The sequence below is a fragment of the Bubalus bubalis genome, chromosome 19 (genome assembly GCF_019923935.1).
Source record: "Bubalus bubalis isolate 160015118507 breed Murrah chromosome 19, NDDB_SH_1, whole genome shotgun sequence".
NCBI classification, from domain to species: domain Eukaryota; kingdom Metazoa; phylum Chordata; class Mammalia; order Artiodactyla; family Bovidae; genus Bubalus; species Bubalus bubalis.
The window spans coordinates 8,323,532-8,346,561 of record NC_059175.1 but is presented as its reverse complement, the minus strand read 5'-3'; the positions used below and the strand labels follow the sequence as shown (position 1 = coordinate 8,346,561).

The 23,030-nt window shown below is 38.3% G+C and overlaps 1 protein-coding gene across 1 annotated transcript in view; it reads left to right on the top strand.

Moving 5' to 3' along the window:
- Positions 1 to 3,153, top strand: part of FCHO2 (FCH and mu domain containing endocytic adaptor 2) — a 123,888-nt gene extending 120,735 nt beyond the window's left edge. The window contains exons 25-26 of the mRNA XM_006062110.4: positions 296 to 460; positions 778 to 3,153. Of these exons, the coding sequence (XP_006062172.1) occupies positions 296 to 460; positions 778 to 800 (188 nt within the window). The 3' untranslated portion in view covers positions 801 to 3,153. The remainder of the gene's footprint in view (positions 1 to 295; positions 461 to 777) is intronic.
- Positions 3,154 to 23,030: the final 19,877 nt, after the last annotated feature.

Below are 23,030 nucleotides of genomic sequence, written 5' to 3'. Positions count from 1 at the left end.
CCTGTCCTCAGCCTTGCTTGTCTTTTGACTCACTTCAACACACACAGAGTGTAGGAATGTCAATAGTAAATCCCTCTGAAGACTGTTGTTAAGTCAAGGAGAAGCATGGATTAAGATTGCTTAATGAAAATTCAGATTCACTGACTAAAATCTGATTTGAAAACAGGACAATGATTCACTTATACGTTTAAAGAATTTGGAATAGGATTGACTTTTTTTTAGCTTCTACTTGCCCACTTGCCTTCTTTGGTGTGAAATAGTATCCTGTATAAATTCTTTGTTCTCTTCCTTATAGGTTCTGGGTCCCTCAGAGCAAAATTTGACCTTTCAGAAGGACCCAGTAAACCCGCAACACTTGCAGTGCAGTTCCTCAGTGAGGGAAGCACCCTCTCAGGAGTGGATACTGAGCTTGTAGGTGCTGGCTACAGGCTTTCCTTAGTAAAGAAGCGGTTTGCCACTGGTAAGTTGGGAGATTTCAAGCTTTTTCATGTACATGGGAAACATTTATATTCTAATAGTTACTAAATGACTCTCAAGTAGTTTATAGTCTGAAGGCATGGAAATGTTTCCTTTGACCTTTGGTACAAAGTGCCAGATAGAGACACACCTGGGAGAGAGAGTACTCATGGTCAGTATAGCTGAACACCTGTGATCTGATTCTAATGTACTGTAAACAGCAGATGGGAACTGGGGTTTGTATCTGTAACCACAGTGGAATTGTCCTCCTTTGAGTTCATTTGAAATTATAATGGCAAAGGTCTACTTGGTGTTTTCCAGGACGATACCTGGCGGATTGTTGATGGACCTGGGAAAGTGGTTGGCTCAAGGGAGTAGTACAAGCCTGCCGTTCTGCATTATTTTTCTTTCCAAACACTATTCTGACTTGTATTATATCTTTAAGAGCTGACTACAAACATTAAATTGCACTTTTGAAGTGAGTCACCGAAGAAAATAGCACTGAAATGATTTTCAACGCTGTAAATGATCAACTGCAATATTCAGGAAGCACATTTATTCAGATTCTCAGTAAAATGAAGTTTTTATAGGCTGGAAATTTTATCTTCAGTGTCTATGTTGAAAAAGGGGCTTTTAGTGTAATATGAGGCCTGAAATTTCAGGAGAGGAAGCACAAGATAATTTAGCTTTCTATAAGTTTTTAGAGTCAGAGATAGCTTTTAAAAACGTTTAAGTTTGATATTAAATGGATACAAACAGAACGTGAATTCTAAGTTTGGGATAATGTTGATAACACTCAATCAAATTGAGTTATGTGCCATAAAGTAATCAGACCAGAGTCCAAGGTGTATGCAAAATTTATAATTTGATTCTCATATAAACATATTAATAAAGTGTAAATGGTGTTTTATATGATTTTTTTTAATCCTCAAGTGCAATGTGTTTTAAAATAAGCTTGCAAAACTCAGCAGAGAAATTTGCTTCTGCAGTTAACTTTATAGAAGTTGTGATTGTTTTGATGAATTAATGCTGTTAGATTTAATTTATTTTTATATGGATTGCATAATGTGTGCCTTTAAAACAATAACAAAACCCAGAAATGTGCCTATCCAGTTTGTGTTCATTAATGTGCCTCACTTTTTTCCTCACAGTCCAGATTTTGTATTCAGAATCTTAAGAGTCAAGAATTTTTACAAGATAATTGCGATTTTTTGTAAAAATCTTTGGTTGCAATTGCAATGGGAATTCAGAATAACTAGAGGACAATTTATACTTAAGAACCCTGGCTCCCTTCTTTAGTGTTACACTGTAGCCACTAGAGAAATATAACTAACAGCGTATGTTTACAGGGGAAAAGATTACCTTCAGATGTTCCATCTTAACCTTATCAAAAAATTCTGCAACACTGTAATGGTAAATTGGTAACTGGCATTTTCACTCTCAATTTAACATTTCCCCTCACTCTTATTATTGGAAATTTATATATTTATTTACTGAATGTGATGTGAGCATGAGTTTGTAGTAGTTTTTGAGGAACACACTTTAGAAAAGATCAGTTTTGGCATTTTCAACACTTGGAAAAATTGGCAGTTTTTATGTTCTTTTTCTTACCACCACCTGCTAAAAATGAGGAAACTATTTGAAATGATGGATTGGGTTAAGCGTTTCTTAAAATAAACTACTAATATTAAATAGTAAAAACCCTAACTTTATAACAAATCCTGATTAATTGAAGGAAGTAAATATTTTGGACACAGTTTCATAATTTACAAATGGGAATTTTATTTATAAGGATAAGTACCGGTGTCCTGCATTTTGCATAGAAGTAATAAATTGTGTTATATATAGTAAATTTATATAAAATCACTAATTGTTCTCCTAAGCTCTACAGAAAGTAAAATCCCTCCCTCTATACATTTATGTAACATCCTGCTATATTAAATACAGCAGAAAATCTACTCATTAGCAATATATATATAACACAATATGTGCTTTTTAAATATATTCAGTGTTAGCCCCATTCTAAATTTAGATTTGACTAAAGCAATACATAAGACAATTTGCTAAAATTTTCATCTTGACTAGATAGTGGACAGAATTAGAATTTCTAACATATTGTACCCTTTTAAATTCATTTATAGTCCCTTACTGGAATCTTAACTGTAATTGCTTTGCAAACTGCTTTTATTGGGAAGTTAATATTTTATTATTGGATAGACACCATTATACTCACCATGTTTGTTTTTAATCAAGTATTACCTTAAAATGTACAAACTAGTGAAATGGTTATACTTCTGCACTTTCTTAATTACCAGTCTTCATACCAAGTGTTGGTACATAAATTTGTATCGGGTGCAGGTTACAATTTTGAAGCCATATGAGTTTATATTGATTTTTTCATTTAAAAATCCACTAATGGTGTAAAAAAAGACCAATAGATTTTCAATGGAAAATGTATTTTAGCAAGCTGGTTCTTGCTTATGTATAGTGATAAACTTTGTAGCTGCCTCTTTAACCAAGAATTTGTAAACACAGAACTCTTAACAAATGTGAGTTTTTAAGATTTGTTATTTACTACTTTGAGTTGTAATTAGAACAGTGCAAATCTTACAATATTTTGTAAATATTTGATTTTTCATAAAAATGTAAATTTTACATAAAAGTTGTACCCTTAATAAACATGTAATATATAATTTATCAGTTGGTTTGTGTGTTGTACTTCTGTTGATAGTAGTAATAGCTATGTCGTAGACATTATGACAAGGCAAGCTTGGTAAGTAATGAATAATTGGTTTTGAACTTTGTATCACCATTTAGACAGGCATTTACTAAGTTTTAATTGGTTATATAGGAAAACTTCATTTAGCATATAACCCAAAAATGTAGAAATTGTTTAACAAGGGATTATTTTTGTTTCTAAATATACTTAAATTGATGTTAAGCTTTAGCATATACTCTCCCCCTGACCAGTTTTTTAGGAACACAGTGTTGCAGTTTCAAAATTATACTGTTCCAAGGAACATCAAGGCTTTCAGAAACCAGTGGATTTAGAAAGGCGTTAAAAAAAAAAATGTGAAAAAGATTTCCTCATAAATACTAAAAATTTTGCTGACTCTATATCATAAAAAGGACAGGTTGTGTTGGGTTGGGGACCCTGTGTAACAAACAGGTAGCACTCTTACATTCATGTCATACACTTCACTTACCTTATTTCTTCATTAGTCTCTTTTTTCCCCTTCCCCTGCTCCCACCTGTTATGGTGAATGGTGCTAGCTGCTATAATAAGTAAGGTCTTGACCTTAAACACTGTAAAATAGTATTGCTCACATCACAGTTCTGAGGAGGTTGGAGGAAGAGCTCTGCTCCTCACAGCAATTCAGGGCAGTCTCCCTCTGTTTTTGTGACTCTGCTCAAAGTCTCCATTTGGCCAGTGGATGGGGAAAGAGAGAAAATGGGTATTTATGGGCCAGGCCCAGAATTGGCATTATTTCTGTTCACATTCCTTTAGCAACAACTTGATCTGTGCTCCCAACTAACTACAAGGAAAGATGAGAAATATATAGTGTGGCTGTGTGCCTAGGAGGAAAAGAAAACATGTTTTGATAACCCAGTAATCCTCTGGCATGTATCCTAGCCTTTCTCTATTTGGTTAACTTACTTTATTCTTTTCTCCTAAATGTGTATTTAATGGTGTCTGTGGCTTTCACTACAAAGGGTCTATTCCATCATCTCTTGCTATATATACATATTTTACCCCTATTTTAAATTATATCTGATTATTTCTGTATTTCTTCTAATTATATATGATATTTATGATTATTTATAACTCAAACCAGTGCTTTAGTATGCAGTGTTTCATCGTCAGTAATTTTTTAACTGCAAGTAACACAAAATAAAACTAAAAATGTTTTAAACAAAGTGTTTTTCACATCACAAAGTCTGTGAGTTTGTTTGTTGCTGTTGTTGGACAGAACAAGTGATTCTCTTGGCATTTTTTTGTGGTTGTGATATGGCTGCCACAGCTTCAGATTATATGTTTTCATCCAAAGCTAGGAGAGGGGCAGTTTCAGGTATGTCTGTCCTTTTTGTCAGGAGAGTTAAAGCTTTTCCAGCACATTTCTGCTTATTTCCTGCTGGTCAGAATTGTGTAAGGGGCAGAATTGTTTAAAGTAGCCTTTTTTTTTTTTTTTTTTTTTTTTTTAATGATAAAGGAGAAGGTGCTGGGAATGGCTTGAAAATGAGCTGGCCGGCAGATCAACCACAGAGTTTCTGACTGGGGGCACTAGTAGTAAAGAGCCTGCCTGCCAGTGCAGGAGACAGACACGCTCAGCCCCTGAGTCGGGAAGACCCCCTGGAGGAGGACACGGCAACCCACTCCAGAATTCTTACCTGGAGAATCCCATGGACAGAGGAGCCTGGAGGGCTACAGTCCATAGGGTCAAAGAGTTGGACATGACTGAAGCGACTTAGCACACCAATGCACGTGAGCATGTTTTTTTACAGCATATTTCCAATTAAATCTCTGCACTTGGCCCAATCAACTTATTTGACAATTTTAAATTTTAACTCCGCAAGGAGCAGGGTGAACTTGAAAGTGCTCTATTTTTGATCTTCAGAAGAGTGAATCAGTATAATTTCCCTAAAGAGCAGTTTTCTAAAACCTTTAAAAACATTATTTATCATTTAAACTAGTAATTCATCACTGTTGGGAATTTGTCCTAAGAAAATGAGACAAGCAAAGATAAGTTTATAATATGAAAAGTTTGGAAGGAACTCCCATTTAGTGAAATAACTATATAGCTAGCTAGCTAAGTCACTTCAGTCGTGTCTGACTCTGTGCAACCCCCTAGACAGCAGCCCACCAGGCTCCCCTGGCCCTGGGATTCTCCAGGCAAGAACACTGGAGTGGGTTGCCATTTCCTTCTCCAATGCATGAAAGTGATAAGTGAAAGTGTAGTCGCTCAGTCCTATCTGAGTCCTAGCGACCCCATGGACTACCAGGCTCCTCCGTCCATGGGATTTTCCAGGCAAGAGTACTGGAGTGGGTTGTCATTGCCTTTTCCCGAAATACTATATAGGTATTTAAAATAATTATGATCAAGGTTCTACTGAATAGCACAGTGAATACCTATAATAAACCATAATGGAAAAAAATATGAAAAAGTATGTGTATATATGTATAACTGAATCTCTCTGCAATACACCAGAAACACATTGTAAATCAACTTCAGTAAATTAAAACAATCATGAAGGTCTATAGTCATTAATAATGATAAGGTCAGTTTTTATTCCAATCCCAAAGAAGGGCGATGCCAAAGATTGTTCAAACTACCGCACAATTACACTCATTTCACATGATAGCAAGGTAATGCTCAAAATCCAAAGAAGTTCTCCCACTGTTGTGAAGGTTCTGAACCCCATTTCAGGCTTCCCAGCCTGAGGATCTGACAAAGAGACTAGGAATCCCCAGGGAACCTGACCTTCAAGGCCAGCGGGACTTGATTACAAGACTTCCACAGGACTGGAGAAAACAGAGACTCCAGTCTTGGAGACCACAAAGAAAACCTTGCCCACACCAAGAGTCAGAGGAAAGGAGCAGTGACCCCATAGGAGACTGAACCGAAACTACCTGCCAGTGTTGGAGGGTCTCCTTGGTTGGCAGGGGCTCATCACAGGGATGGGAACACGGGCAGCAGCAATCTGGGAAGGTCCCCCTTGGCATAAACCCTCTTGGAGGTCGCCATTAACCTGACCATAGAGCCCAACATAGAACCCATAGACCTGAGGGCTGGGTCACCTCAGGCCAAGAAACTACCAGGGAGGGAGTGCAGCCCCACCCATCAGCAGATAACTGAACTGAAGCTTTACTGAGCAAGGCTGTGCCCAACAGAGCAAGACCCAGTTTCCCCATCACCAGTCCCTCCCATCAGGAAGCTTACAAAAGCCTCTTAACCTCCTCTATCAGAGGGCAGACGCAAGAAGCGAGAAGAACCACAGTCCCACAGTGACTAAAAAAGGCACATTACAGAAAGTTAATCAGCATGAAAAAGCAAAAAGTTACATCCCAGAGGAAGGGACAAGATAAAAACACCGTAAAAACAACTAAATGAAGTGGAGATGGGCAACCTTTCAGAAAAAGGGTTAATGATAGTGAAGATGATTCAGGATCTCAGAAAAAGAATGGAGGCAAAGATTGAGAAGATGCAAGAAATGTTTACCGAAGAGTTAAAGAACAAACAGAGATGAATAACACACTAGAAGGAATCAATAACAGAATAACTGAGGCAGAAGAACATAAATGCCCTGGAGGACTGAATGGTGGAAATCACTGCTGCAAAACAGAACATAGAAAAAAGAAGGAAAAGCATGAAGACAGCCTGAGAGACCTCTGGGATGACACTAAATGCATCAACATTTGCATATAGGGGTCCCAGAAGGAGAAGAGAGAGAGAAAGGACCTGAGAAAATATTTGAAGAGATAATAGCTGAGAACTTCCCTAACATGGGAAAGGAAATAGTCAACCAAGTCCAGGAAGCAGAGAGTCCCAGGCAGGATAAACCTAAGGAGGAACACATGGAGACACATAATAGTCAAACTGGAAAAATTAAAGACCAAGATAAAACATTAAAAGCAACAAGGGAAAAACAACAAATAATATTCAAGGGAACTTCCATCAGGCTATCAGCTGATTTCTTGACAAAAACTCTACAAGCCGGAAGAGAATGGCATGATATATTTAAAGTGATGAAAGGGAAGAACCTACAACCAACAAGACTCTCTCCAGCAAGACTCTCCTTCAGATTTAATGGAGAAATCAAAAGCTTTCCAGACAAGCAAAAGTTAAAAAGAATTCAGCACCACCAAAGCAGCTTTACAACAAATGCTAAAGGAACATCTCTAGGCAGGAAACAAGAGAAGGAAAAGACTACCTACAGAAAATAAAACCAAAATAATTGAGAAAATGATAACAGCATCATACATTATTGATCAGTTCAGCCGCTCAGTTGTGTCCAACTCTTTGCGACCCCATGGACTGCAGCATGGCCCCATGGATTGACTTCAGCACATTACTGATAGGATCATAAATATCATTAATTACCTTAAATGGATTAAATGCACCAACCGAAAGACACAGACTGACTGAGCAGATGAAAACATGCATGTATGCACTTTGACTTACTACATCACTCTGCTTGATCTCCCCAAATTGTATGTAACTTACACTGTTAGGTTAATCATGTGCCCATTATGGCTTGCAATTGTAATTATCTTTTTGTCTGGCTGTTGATTGTGAAAACTGGTAAACATCTTTTACTATTGTGATTATGGGACCATTACTCACTTAATACCATTGTATCATGATTGGTCAACAGAAAAATAATAGAATTCTGTATCACCAAAACTACCACTTAATAGAAAAACCTGTAATCACTTTTTAAAATCCAGATGCATATCAGAATTATCTTAGAATTTTTTGAAAAATACAAAATGCACAGGTATTGCTTTTTTTTTCTGCCAGAGTTCCAGATGTTTCTAATGAGCAGTCATGTCTAAAAACGACTGGACTATATGAAGATCTGTTACTTTTATCTAGTTTGTTTCACTTTTTCTATTTCATATTCATTGTTTCCATTCATTTAAGTTTATATTGTCCAATTTCTCCATCTCTTTTTTTTTTTGGATGTTCTTCCTTAAACCTTTAAGTAGTAGAAAAAAGCTTATATATATATATGTAATATGTATAGTGTATATATAGTTTAGAAAACTAATGAATTTTTGCCAAACTAAAAAATTAATGACATTTTGATTCCACTTATTTGACTTAGTATGAATACAATGCTAGATTTGTAATTTTAAAAAATAGATATGCAACAAAAGTTTACTGTATAGCACAGGGAACTATAGTCAATATCTTGTAATAACCTATCAGTTCGGTTCAGCTTAGTCGTGTCCAGCTCTTTGCAGCCCCATGGACTGCAGCACACCAGGCTTCCCTGTCCATCACCAACTCCTGGAGCTTACTCAGACTCAGGTCCATTGAGTCAGTGATGCCATCCAACCATCTCATCCTCTGTCATAATAACTTATAAAGGAAAATAATCTTAAAAATATATGTGCATATGTATAACTCAATCACAAAAGAATTCTATTTTTTGAAATTTAATGTTTATCTTTTTGCCAGTTTTTCTAAATGTCCTATAGAAATCTAATAAGAAGGTATGAGATACAACATTCTAAATATATTTATGTAGGACATAAGATTAATATTGACTATGCCGAAGCCTTTGACTGTGTGGATCACAATAAACTGTGGAAAATTCTGAAAGAGATGGGTATACCAGACCACCTGACCTGCCTCTTGAGAAATCTGTATGCACGTCAGCAAGCAACAGTTAGAACTGGACATGGAACAACAGACTGGTTCCAAATAGGAAAAGGAGTACGTCAAGGCTGTATATTGTCACCCTGCTTATTTAACTTATATGCAGAGTACATCATGAGAAACGCTGGACTGAAAGAAGCACAAGCCGGAATCAAGATTGCCAGGAGAAATATCAATAATCTCAGATATGCAGATGACACCACCTTTATGGCAGAAAGTGAAGAGGAACTGAAAAGCCTCTTGATGAAAGTGAAACAGGAGGGTGAAAAAGTTGGCTTAAAGCTCAACATTCAGAAAACGAAGATCATGGCATCTGTTCCCATCACTTCATGGGAAATAGATGGGGAACCAGTGGAAACAGTGTCAGACTTTATTTTGGGGGGGGCTCCAAAATCACTGCAGATGGTGACTGCAGCTATGAAATTAAAAGATGCTTGCTCCTTGGAAGAAAAGTTATGACCAACCTAGATAGCATATTGAAAAGCAGAGACATTTGCCAACAAAGGTCCGTCTAGTCAAGGCTATGGTTTTTCCACCGGTCATGTATGGATGCGAGAGTTGGACTGTGAAAAAGGGTAAGTGCCGAAGAATTGATGCTTTTGAACTGTGGTGTTGGAGAAGAGTCCCTTGGACTGCAAGGAGATCCAACCAGTCCATTCTAAAGGAGATCAGCCCTGGGTGTTCTTTGGAAGGAATGATGCTAAAGCTGAAACTCCAGTACTTTGGCCACCTCATGCGAAGAGTTGACTCATTGGAAAAGACTCAGATATTGGGAGGGATTGGGGGCAGGAGGAGAAGGGGACGACAGAGGATGAGATGGTTGGATGGCATCCCCGACTCAATGGACATGGGTTTGGGTGGACTCGGAGAGTTGGTGATGGACAGGGAGACCTGGTGTGCTGCAGTTCATGGGGTCACAAAGAGTTGGACACGACTGAGCGACTTAACTGAACTGAATGCTGGGAAAGATGGAGGGCAAAAGGAGAAGGGGAAAGTCGAGAATGAGATGTTTAAGTAGCATCATCAACTCAGTGTACACAAGTTTGAGCAAACTCTGAGAGATACTGAAAAACAGGTAATCCAGGCTTGCTGCATTCCATGGGGTTGCAAAGAGTTGGACACAACTGAGCACCTGAACAACAGCAACACCATGGAATATTGCCATGACATTATTAGATGTTAAAGGTAATTATTTTTTGTTTTTAAAATGCATATACCTAAAGCAAAAAACCTTTGTAAAATTATATACCAAGTTGTATTATAATTTCTGGGTGATGGGATGTTTTATTTAATATAGAATGTTTAATATCCAAATTGCACTTTTTAAATTAATGAGTAGGTATTACATTTATACCAAAAACTTTATTTTGAAAAACAGTTTTAGAAATAGAGTACAAGCTGATACAAACAATGTACAGGATCTTTTTACATGGTGGTCTTCCTATCTTGATCATTGCCTTAACCTTCCACTTGATTCTGTCATTCTGCAAAATAACTACTTTGTTTTGTATTGCTTATTAATGTATGGGAGTAGATTTCTGCTCCACTTGCCCCCCCCCCCCCACCACACAATACACTTTTTTTGTTTCAAAGCTAAATACCCCAATTTATTTTTCCTAAGTGAATACAAGATCAATTCTTTTTTCTGCCTAAATCAATCTCTTTTAAAAAGGTATGATCAAGAGAAGGGACAGAAGAAATGTACAAGTACAATGTAGTTCAGGCTTTTTTTTTTTAACATAATATTTAATTACATCAGTTTCCTGTCAACACACAAGTCAGTTAATGATGTTGACACTGGCCATTTCCATGGGTTTGCAGGAAGCTCTTCCACTAAAGTCTCCCATGGTTTCCACTGAATCATTTTTCCGTCTTAGGGTAGCTTTTGGCAAAATTGAGAGCCTTTTAAATTTCAGAAACTTGATGTTATCACCTCAATATCATTCCCATAATTTAGGTGGCTGGGCTTCCCTGATAGCTCAGTTGGTAAAGAATCCGCCTGCAATGCAGGAGACCTGGGTTCGATCCTGGGTTGGGAAGATCCCCTGGAGAAGGAAAAGGCTACCCGCTCCAGTATCCTGGCCTAGGGAATTTCATGGACTGTATAGCATGGGGTTGCAGAGAGTCAGACACTACTAAAGGACTTCACTTTCACAGGTAGCTCTACTATTAGCTCTATTACTAGCTCTATTAGCTCTGTTATTTTCCATCCCAATTCTAGCAGTTATCTCAGGAGTTCATATATCAAAGCATAACATTCTGACCCCTCAGCCAGTGCTCATTCTGACTTCTAGTAGCAGACCTATCAACGTAGAAGAGTTGGAGGATAACCAGTTAAACACCCATTTGTCATCACTAGACAACTAGCATCAATCTTTTCTTATTCTCTACTTAGGCTACTTACGATCTTAATTGAAAATAACCTAAAATGAAGAATCTTTGTAGTTTATTTATCATTCCAGTATTGTAACCCAGAAAAGGAGAAAAACCTCCCTACAACATCAAGGAAGAAGGTCCAACTCCACCGTCAGCACCCAAAGCTGGAATTCTACCTAAACTATTCCTTGAAAGTCGTACATCAATAGTGAACTACTCCTGCCTGTGCTATGTCAGTATTAAAAACTCCAGAGGGTCACATTGCTGTACTTCAGATACTAAATGACCTACCCTATTACAGTGTGTTAGTACATACATACTTGATCATACATGATACACTCTATATAAGTATACATTGTTTACTCCATGCATGAATACAAACTATGAATATAACATAATTACACAGAACAAAATACTAATTGTACAAATTCCATTACGTCGACTCTAGTCACCGTACTTATCACAACCAACAACTTTCCTTAATCCCAAGCTTTGGGAAGTCTGCAACTCATTCACAAACATGTCCCTCTTCTTGATTTGGACCCATTTAACACGTGGAGGTTTCTAGAACTGAACTGTATCTGCCATCTGGTTCTTCAGGACCATCTCACCTAAAATCTCCCAACCTTTCCTCTTAAATAAGACATCTTGTTGGACTCATGACTAATCAGCCCATGTGCACACATAACTATGATGTCATACTTGTAATATTTTTAAATGTGAGGGCAGCTGTGGCCATCTGAGTCCTTGACACAGTTAAGCAACATATAGCCAAGTCTATATTGAATATTATTTTTCAACATCAGGAACCATAGATATTAGTCAATGCTTGAAATACATGTGAAAATGAATACATGTGTACATTCATGCTCCAAATAAAAATTAGCTAATTCCCCTTAGCTCCTGTACACCTCACAGCATATATATTTATCACCAATCTTGCCAAGTTTCCAATAAGTACATAAAAGCTTACTTTCTATAAGAAATAACTAAATCACAAATTAAGACATACTTTAGCCAAGATTTTTAACAAAATGAAATTTTCAACACCAAAAACTCTAAACCTACTCACCTGGACTTCCCTGTTGGTACAGGGGATAAGAATCCACCTGTCAACGCAGGGGACACGGGTTCCATCCCTGGTCTGGAAAGATTCTGCATGCCGTGAGCAATTAAAGCCCATGTGCCACAACTACTGAGCCCTTATGCTACATCTGCTGAAGCCTGTGCCCCTTAGAGTCTGTGCTCTGCCACCAAAAAAAGGCACTGCAATGAGAAGCCCAACCACCACAACTAGGGAAAGTCCTCACACAGCAACAAAGACCCAGCACAACCAAAAAAAAAAAACAACCTATGGACTAGGAAAACATACCCCCTCCACAGTAACTTAAAATATTTCCACTAATGACCTGCCTCTTGAGAAACCTGTATGCAGGTCAGGAAGCAACAGTTAGAACTGGACATGGAACAACAGACTGGTTCCAAATAGGAAAAGGAGTACATCAAGGCTGTATATTGTCACCCTGCTTATTTAACTTATATGCAGAGAAACTCATGAGAAATGCTGGGCTGGATGAAGAACAAGCTGGAATCAAGATTGCTGGGAGAAATATCGATAACCTCAGATATGCAGATGATACCACCCTTATGGCAGTAAGTGAAGAAGAACCAAAGAGCCTCTTGATGAAAGTGAAAGTTGAGAGTGAAAAAGTTGGCTTAAAGCTCAACATTCAGAAAACGAAGATCATGGCATCTGGTCCCATCACTTCATGGGAAATAGATGGGGAAACAGTGGCAGACTTTATTTTTCTGGGTTCCAAAATCACTGCAGATGGTGATTGCAGCCATGAAATTAAAAGACACTTACCCCTTGGAAGAAAAGTTATGACCAACCTAGACAGAATATAAAAAAGCAGAGACATTACTTTGCCAACAAAGGTCCGTCTAGTCAAGGCTGTGGTTTTTCCAGTGGTCATGTATGGATATGAGAGTTGGACTATAAAGAAAGCTGAGCGCCAAGGAATTGATGCTTTTGCACTGTGGTGTTGGAGAAGACTCTTGAGAGTCCCTTGGACTTCAAGGAGATCCAACCACTCAATCCTAAAGGAGATCGGTCCTGGGTGTTCATTGGAAGGACTGAGGTTGAAGCTCAAACTCCAATACTTTGGCCACCTGATGCGAAGAGCTGACTCATTGGAAAAGACCCTGATGCTGGGAAAGATTGAGGGCAGGAGGAGAAGGGGACGACAGAGGATGAGATGGTTGGATGGCATCACCGACTTGATGGACATGGGTTTGAGCAAGCTCCAGGAGTTGGTGATGGACAGGGAAGCCTGGCGTGCTGCTGTTCAAGGGGTCGCAGAGAGTCAGACACAACTGAGCAACTGAACTGAGCTGAACTCTAGCATGCTACTTAAATTCACAAAATTTTGATGGACAGGGATCTCCCTATATCTAGCTTGTTACTCTAACAATAAAGCAAGGCACTAAAAATACCTAGATGAGATTACTAATTCCATAAACACATAGGTTTGGCCCATCTTTCTATTAATTCTTAATAAAATTACACATGCAAGTATTCTCCATCCAAGTAAGAATGGCCTTTGGATCACCAACAATTAAAAGGAGGAGGTATGAGGCACATTACCCAGTAGCTCATGACACCTATGTGGAGCCCTGCACCAAAGTCACAGACTGTACCAAAGCCACAGATGCAGAGCCCTGCATCAAGGTCATCTCCAGAACTGATTGAGCCTCATACCAACCGTTGCCAAAAGCCCACTGATCTAAACTGGCAAGCTCTCTAACCCCACATTAGGTAAAAATACCCAGCCTAACCAGTCACCTAATGCCATCCTTCTAGCAGGAATTTTCTTTGTCTTGAGGCTATAAAAATTGGGTACTAGCCCACAAAAGCATGAGCTCTCCCTTGAGCTGCCCCCTCTGTTCTAACAGCATCCCCTGCTCTAATAAACTCTATTCTGAAACACTCTGGGTCTGAAAATTCTTTTCCAACCCCTGCTTAGACCATAACATTTGGTGGCCCAAATGGGGCTTCCCTGGTGGCACAGAGGTAAAGAATCTGCCTGCAGTGCAGAAGATGGGCTTGATCCCTGGGTTGGGAAAATCCCCTGGAGTAGGAAATGGCAACCCACTCCAGTATTCTTGCCTGGGAAATCCCATAGACAGAGGAGCTTGGTGGGCTGCAGTCCACGGGGTCACAAAGAATCAGACACAACTGAGTGACTAAACAACAGCAGGAGTTGTGAAATTTCGTGCCAGCCATCAAGGTCATATGAGTAACTCAAATTAATAAAACTTGCAGTGTAAAGTATGTTAAAGATATAATAAACTTAAATTTTAATTAGACTAAAAAGTTGCAGCTAAAATGACTTTAATATTCCTGATTACACAATAAGACTCAAACAGGGATCCAATATTCCATTATGCTTAGCCCTAAATGTAATAATTAAAACTATACCAGAGTACTACTTGCAATAGCCTGAAATTCAAAGGACTTGGTATTAATTCATCTCTCTCCTAAAAGATGATGCTGTGAAAGTGCTGCACTCAATATGCCAGCAAATTTGGAAAACTCAGCAGTGACCACAGGACTGGAAAAGGTCAGTTTTCATTCCAATCCCAAAGAAAGGCAATGCCAAAGAATGCTCAAACTACCACACAATTGCACTCATCTCACATGCTAGTAAAGTAATGCTCAAAATTCTCCAAGCCAGGTTTCAACAGTACATGAACTGTGAACTTCCAGATGTTCAAGTTGGACTTAGAAAAGGCAGAAGAACCAGAGATCAAATTGCCAACATCCATTGGATCATCAAAAAAGCAAGAGAGTTCCAGAAAAATATCTACATCTGCTTTATTGACTATGCTAAAGCCTTTGATTGTGTGGACCACAACAAACTCTGGAAAATTCTTAAAGATACAGGAATACCAGACCACCTGACCTGCCTCTTGAGAAATTTGTATGCAGGTCAGAAAGCAACAGTTAGAACTGGACATGGAACAACACACTGGTTCCAGATAAGGAAAGGAGGACCTCAAGGCTCTATACTGTCATCCTGCTTATATGCAGAGTACATCATGTGAAATGCCAAACTGGATGAATCATAAGCTGGAATCAAGACTGCTGGGAGAAATATCAATAACCTCAGATACGCAGATGATACCACCCTTACGGCAGAAAGTGAAGAGGGACTAAATAGTCCCTTGATGAAGGTGAAAGAGGAGAGTGAAAAACCGGGCTTAAAACTCAACATTCAGAAAACTAAGATCATGGCATACAATCCCATCACTTCATGACAAATAGATGGGGAAACAATGGAAACAGTGACAGACTTTATTTTTTTGGGTTCCAAAATCACTGCGAATGGCGACTGCAGCCATGAGATTAAAAGATACTTGCTCCTTGGAAGAAAAGCTATGGCAAACCTATCCAGTGTATCACTTTGCTGACAAATATCTATCTAGTCAAAGCTATGGTTTTTCTAGTAGTCATATACAGATGACTCTCAAGTCCAGTTCTCAACTTAGACCATGAAGAAGGCTGAGCATTGAAGAATTGATGCTTTCAAACTGTGGTGCTGGAGAAGACTCTTGAGAGTCCCTTGGACAGTAAGGAGTTCAAATCAGTCAGTCCTAAACGAAATCAATCCTGAATATTCGATGGAAGGACTGATCTGAAGCTCCTATACTTTGGACACCTGATGTGAAGAGCCAACGTATTAGAAAAGACCCTGATGCTGGGAAAGATTGAAGGCAGGAGAAGGGGGCAACAGAGGATGAGATGGTTGGATGGCATCATTGACTTAGTGGACATGAGTTCAGTCAAACTCTGGGATGTGGTGAAGGACAGTGATGCAGTCCATGGGGTCACAAAGAGTCGGACACAACCTAGCAATTGAACAACAATGACCCTTTCAAACATTAATCACTATTCAAGAATACTTATGTCTAATTTTTGTGTCTTGGCTGCTGGCCATAATATGATTTCTCTCAATCCCAGCAGAAACCAACCAAGCTCCTTTCTACTTAACAAAAGGAGAATCAGAACTTGTCTCTGGCTTCAATTCTGAGCATGCAGCAGGTCATTTGCCCTATTCTTTCTAGCAGAATATGCCAACATTACTATTATAAATATGTTTTTTACAATTCTATTCATAGGAGCATTTCACAACCCCCACAAACCAGAAATATACTCAATTTTATTACCTAAATCATCTTCCTAATAATTTTTCCTATAAATTTGAGCATCCTATCCATGATTCCAACTTATACATCTTCTATGAAAAATTTCCTACTATTAACACTAGCTCTTTTAATATGAAATGTATTATTAACCATCATTATAACAAGCATCCCACCAAACATAATGTCTGACAAAACAGTTACTTTGATGGAATAAATTATAGGAGTTTAAATCCTCTTATTTCTATTATTATAGGGATAGAACCTACTAAGAATTCAAAAATTTCTGTGCTACCAGTTACATCATATTCTATAGTAAGGTCAGCTAAATAAGCCATCAGGCTCATGCCCTGAAAATGTTTGTTTATATCCTTCCCATAGTAATAAATCCCTTATTTTTATTATCATTTCACTATCATTTCAGGAACTACAGTTGTTATGATAAGCTCACACTGATTAATAATCTGAATTGACTTTAAAATAAACATATTAACTATTAGTTTTAATTAAAAATTCAACCCACAAGCCAAAGAAGCCTCCATTAAATATTTTTTTGACACAAGCCATCACATCTGTTCTTACTAATCTAATATATTCTAGCCAATGAACAAGTATAAACATGTTTAATTCAACAAAATCCATCATCACAGCAGCCCTTGTCATAAAACATGAACTTGCCCCATTCTACTTCTGAGCACCTAATTCTATTAACATGACAGAAACTTGTATCACTTTCAAGTGTCTTTTTGATAGAAATATAAAAACTTTTATATTGAGTTTCATCATTCATTAATCTAAACCTGTTACTAAATAGAGCTATTTTATCAATCATAGGAGGATGAAGAAGTCTCAACAAAACCCGACTACAAAAAATCATAGCCTGCTCATCAATTGGTAACATCAATTGAATAACAGCTATTATCATTTATAATCCAGCTATAATAATCCTATACTTATAAACACTACATTTATATTATTTATATATAATTCATCCACCACAATGCCATCCCTCCCCTAATTTATGAAATAAACACCCTTAATTGCTATATTTATTCTCATTATTATATTATAATTAGAAGGCCTCCTACCACTTTTTTACCTGAATGATTACTCAAGAAATAAAAAATATTTCACCAATATTAATAGCTATCAGAACACTATTCAATCTGTATTTAAATATACAATCTATTCCATATCATCAACCACATTCCCATCAATAACATGAAAATAAAATGATAATACAAAAATTGTGAGTTGAATAATGATTTTACCACCACTAATCATAGTATCAACAGTACTTCTTCCCTTTTCATCAATATCAGCACTGGAGTAGGATCTAGATGAACACAGACCAAGAGCCTTCAAAGCCCTAATCAAGTATTATTTACGTAATTCCTGAAGATAAGGATTGCAAGACTTATATCCTACATCAACTGAATGCAAATCAAACTTTTTAAAATTTATTTTTAATTGGAGGATAATTATAAAATTGTGATAGTTTCTGCCATATATCAATATGTCCCATCCCTTTTGACCCTTCCTCCCACTTCCTTCCCCAAACACTTTTGTTAAACTAAATTCTTACTAGATTTGGTGGGCTTTGATCCCATAAAAAATCAAGAGATCCCATAGAAAAAGCAAGCGAGTTCCAGAAGAACATCTATTTCTGCTTTATTGGCTATGCCAAAGCCTTTGATTGTGTGGATCACAACAAACTGTGGAAAATTCTGAAAGAGATGGGAATACCAGACCACCTGACCTGCCTCCTGAGAAACCTGTATGCAGGTCAGGAAGCAACAGTTAGAACTGGACATGGAACAGCAGACTGGTTCCAAATAGGAAAAGGAGTACATCATGGCTGTGTATTGTCACTCTGCTTATTTAACTTATATGCAGTGTACATCATGAGAAACGCTGGGCTGGATGAAGCACAAGCTGGAATCAAGATTGCCAAGAGAAATCTCAATCACCTCAGATATGCAGATGACACCACCCTTATGGCAGAAAGTGAAGAGGAACTTAAGAGCTTCTTGATGAAGGTGAAAGGGAAGAGTGGAAAAGCTGGCTTAAAACTCAACATCCAGAAAACTAAGATCATGGCATCTAGTCCCAACACTTCATGGCAAACAGATGGGGAAACAATGGAAACAGTGTCAGACTTTATTTTCTTGGGCTCCACAATCACTGCAGATGATGACTGCAGCCATGAAATTAAAAGATGCTTGATACTTGGAAGAAAAGCTATGACCAACCTAGACAGCATATTAAAAAGCAGAGACATTACATTGCCAACAAAGGTCCGTCTAGTCAAGGCTATGGTTTTTCCGTAGTCAAATATGGATGTGAGAGTTGGACTATAAAGAAAGCTGAGTGCCAAAGAATTGATGCTTTTGCACTGTGGTGTTGGAGAAGACTCTTGAGAGCCCCTTGGACTGCAAGATCAAACCAGTCCATCCTAAAGGAAATCAGGCCCAAATAATCATTGGAAGGACTGGTGCTGAAGCTGAAATGCCAATACTTTGGCCACCTGATGCAGAAAACCTACTCATTGGAAAAGACACTGATGCTGGGGAAAATTTAAGGCAGGAGAAAGAGATGACAAAGGACAGATGGTTGGATGGCATCACCAACTCGATGGACATGAGTTTGAGCAAGCTCCAGGAGTTAGTGATGGACAGGGAGGCCTGGGATGCTGCAGTCCATGGGGTTGCAAAGAGTCTGACACAACTGAGTGACTGAACTAACTGTTGTCATTCACCACAGGGCTTGGCCAAAAGGCCTCAGCCCGTCTTTACATTTACAGTCTAATGCTTGCTCAGTCTTTTTTTCTATGTTCATAAACTGCTGATTATTCTCAACAAACCATAATGTCACAGACACTGAGCATCTGTTTTTTGGTCTGTGCCAGAGTGGAAGTCCTGCCTGAAGCCTTTTAATTGTGCCAAATCAGGCCTGGAGCTTTACTAGAAGTTATATCTGCCATGTAGCTGTACCATTCATGCATCTGTAGTAATTTTTCTTAGCTATACCTATTATTAATATAATTGGAGGATCCAGAAACTGAATAGTTCCTCTAATAACTGGAGCACATGATAGCATTTCCCCCAATAAAAAGGTTTTTCACCTTTCCCACCACCATTTCTAGAACAGGCTGACAGGGTCAGCAGTGTGTCTATGTCTACTGGCAATCTGGCCTACATGGGAGCTTCTGTTGACCTAACCGTTTTTTCCCCTACATTTAAAAGGTTTATACTCGATTCTAAGTGCTATTAATTTTATCACCACAATTATTAGCATAAAATCTCCAGCTACATCTCTTTACCAAACACTTCTGTTTGATTCCTTCTAATTCTGGCCAGACTATTATTGTCACTCCCAGTCCTAGCAGTCAGAATCACTTTGTTAATAACCACAGTCAATTAATTTTTCTTTAATCCTGAAGGTGGAGATGATCCAATTTTATATCAACATTTATTCTGATTCTTTGGCCACCCAGATTTTAATGTCCTTCATTTACCTGGCTTTGGGATAATTTCACATATCATCACATATTATTCAGGAAAACAACCTTTGGAGTACACAGTAATAGTCTGAAGAGTTATGTCTTCTCAGGCTTTCACATGTGAGCTCAACACGGGTTCACAATAGGAGCAGATGCTCATATGAGAATATATTGCATCAGCTACTCTAATTACTGCTGTCCCCACAGGAGCTGAAGTATTTAGTTGACTAGCAGCCTTCCATGGAGGTGATATTAAATGACCATCAGCCACATTATGGGCCTTAAGTTTTATTTTCTTATTTTCAATAGGAGGTTTAACTGGAATTGTCCTAGCTAATTCATCTTTAGTGCTTTTCATGATACATACTATGCAGCAAGACGTTTTCACTATGTCTTAACAGGAGCCGTATTCACCATTTTAAGAGGCTTGACCATTGATTTTCATTATTTTCAGACTACAGACTCAACCTAAGCAAAGTTTCATTTTATAATTCAATTTGTAAGCATTAATATGAATCTCTTTCCACAACATTCTTGGCCTTTGAGGAATACCACAACATTACTCTTGCTGATATAAATGTATGCTGCTGCTGCTAAGTCACTTCAATCATGTCTGACTCTGTGCAACCCCATAGACAGCAGCCCACCAGGCTCCCCCGTCCCTGGGATTCTCCAGGGAAGAACACTGGAGTGGGTTGCCATTTCCTTCTCCAATGCATGAAAGTGAAAAGTGAAAGTGAAGTCACTCAGTCGAGTCCGACTCTTCATGACTCCATGGACTGCAGCCCACCAGGCTCCTCTGTCCATGGGATTTTCCAGGCAAGAGTACTGGAGTGGGGTGCCATCGCCTTCTCCAGATATAGATGTATACACAACACAAAGCATCACCTTATCCATAGGTTCATCATTAACAGAATACCGGTGATTTTTATAATTTGTCAAGACTTAGCATCTAAACAAAAATTTAGACACAGTAGTGGAATTAACATCTGTTTCCCACCATAACATACTTGAATAACTTACATAAATTTAAGAAGGAAGGAATCAAATCTTCTCCAGCTGGTCTCAAGCCAACTTCATAATCACTATGTCTTCTCAACAAGTGAGATATTAGTAAAAATTATGTAACTTTGCAAAGTTAAATTACAGGTTCAAATCTTTTATATCTCTATGCCATATCTACTCCAACTAGGCTTGCAAGACACAACACTGCCTTTTATAGAAGAACTTCTGTATTTTCATGATTATACAGTCATAAGTGCTTTCCCAATTAGTTCTGTGGCTCTTTACATTATTTCATTAATACTAACCATTAAACTAACTCACATAAGTACAATAGACATACAAGAGGTAGAAACAGTGTGAACTATTCTAGCTGCTATCATTCTAATTTTAATTGCTCTACCATGGTTACAAATTCTTTACATAATAGATGAATTAATAACCCTTCCCTAGCTGTAAAAACTATAGGTGACCAATGATAGTGAAGCTTTGAACATACAGACTATAAAGTTCTAAACCTTGATTCCTATATAATTCCTACAATGGATCTAAAGTGAGAACCACAGCCACTGCAAATTGATAATGGGGCAGTCTCACCTTCAGAAACAACAGTCTGAATACTAATTTCACCCAAAGACATTCTACACCCATGAGCTAATTTCAACAACGCTAATATTTACAGGCTTGGACAACATTCAGAAATTTAGGGGTCAAGTCACAGCCTCATGCCTATTGACTTCAAATTAGTTCCACTAAAACATTTTTAAAAGGGTCAGCATCAAATTATAAAATCATTAAGAAGCTAAATAGTATAAACTTTTTAAGTTAAAAACTGAGAATTTCAACCTTTCCCTAAGGATAAGCCACAATAGATACTTTAACATGATTCATCACTATTATAGTTCAGTTCAATCACTCAGTCGTGTCCAATTCTTTGGGACCCCATGAATTGCAGCATGCCAGGCCTCCCTGTCCATCACCAACTCCCAGAGTTCACTCAAACTCACGTCCATCGAGTCGGTGATGCCATCCAGCCATCTCATCCTCTGTCGTCCCCTTCTTCTCCTGTCCCCAGTCCCTCCCAGGATCACAGAGTCTTTTCCAATGAGTCAACTATTCGCACGAGGTGGCCAAAGTATTGGAGTTTCAGCTTCAGCATCAGTCCTTCCAATGAACACCCAGGACTGATCTCCTTTAGAATGGACTGGTTGGATCTCCTTGCAGTCCAAGGGACTCTCAAGAGTCTTCTCCAACACCACAGTTCAAAAGCATCAATTCTTCGGCGCTCAGCTTTCTTCACAGTCCAACTCTCACATCCATACATGACCACTGGAAAAACCATAGCCTTGACTAGACGGACCTTTGTTGACAAAGTAATGTCTCTGCTTTTTCATATGCTGTCTAGGTTGGTCATAACTTTCCTTCCAAGGAGTAAGTGTGTTTTAATTTCATGGCTGCAGTCACCATCTGCAGTGATTTTGGGGCCCCCAAAAATAAAGTCTGACACTGTTTCCACTGTTTCCCCATCGACTTCCCATGAAGTGATGGGACCAGATGCCATGATCTTCGTTTTCTAAATGTTGAGCTTTAAGACAACCTTCTCACTCTCCTCTTTCACTTTCATCAAGAGGCTCTTTAGCTCCTCTTCACTTTCTACCATAAGGGTGGTATCATCTGCATATCTGAGGTTATTGATATTTCTCCTGGCAATCTTGATTCCAGCTTGTGCTTCTTCCAGCCCAGCGTTTCTCATGATGTACTCTAGTACTATTTACTATATTTATTTCAACTGAAAATTACAAAACACTCTTATTTTTCAACTCAGAACTGAAATTAAAACATCAAACATTATACCCCTTGAGGAACAAAATGAACAAGGATTTTTTTCACCTCTTTTACTACCCAAACAATAACAGAATTACCTATTGTTGTTTCAGTAGTTTCTCAAACCCCACTAACTAATTAGTAACTGTCATTTCTATCCAACGATGATGAATTCAACATACACCAAAACAGATAATGGCCATCTGAAGCAGCTCAGCTTTTGCCATCGGCAGCTCTGCCACTGGGGAGAAAGTGCCCCGACCCTTCCAAGTGAGGGCTCT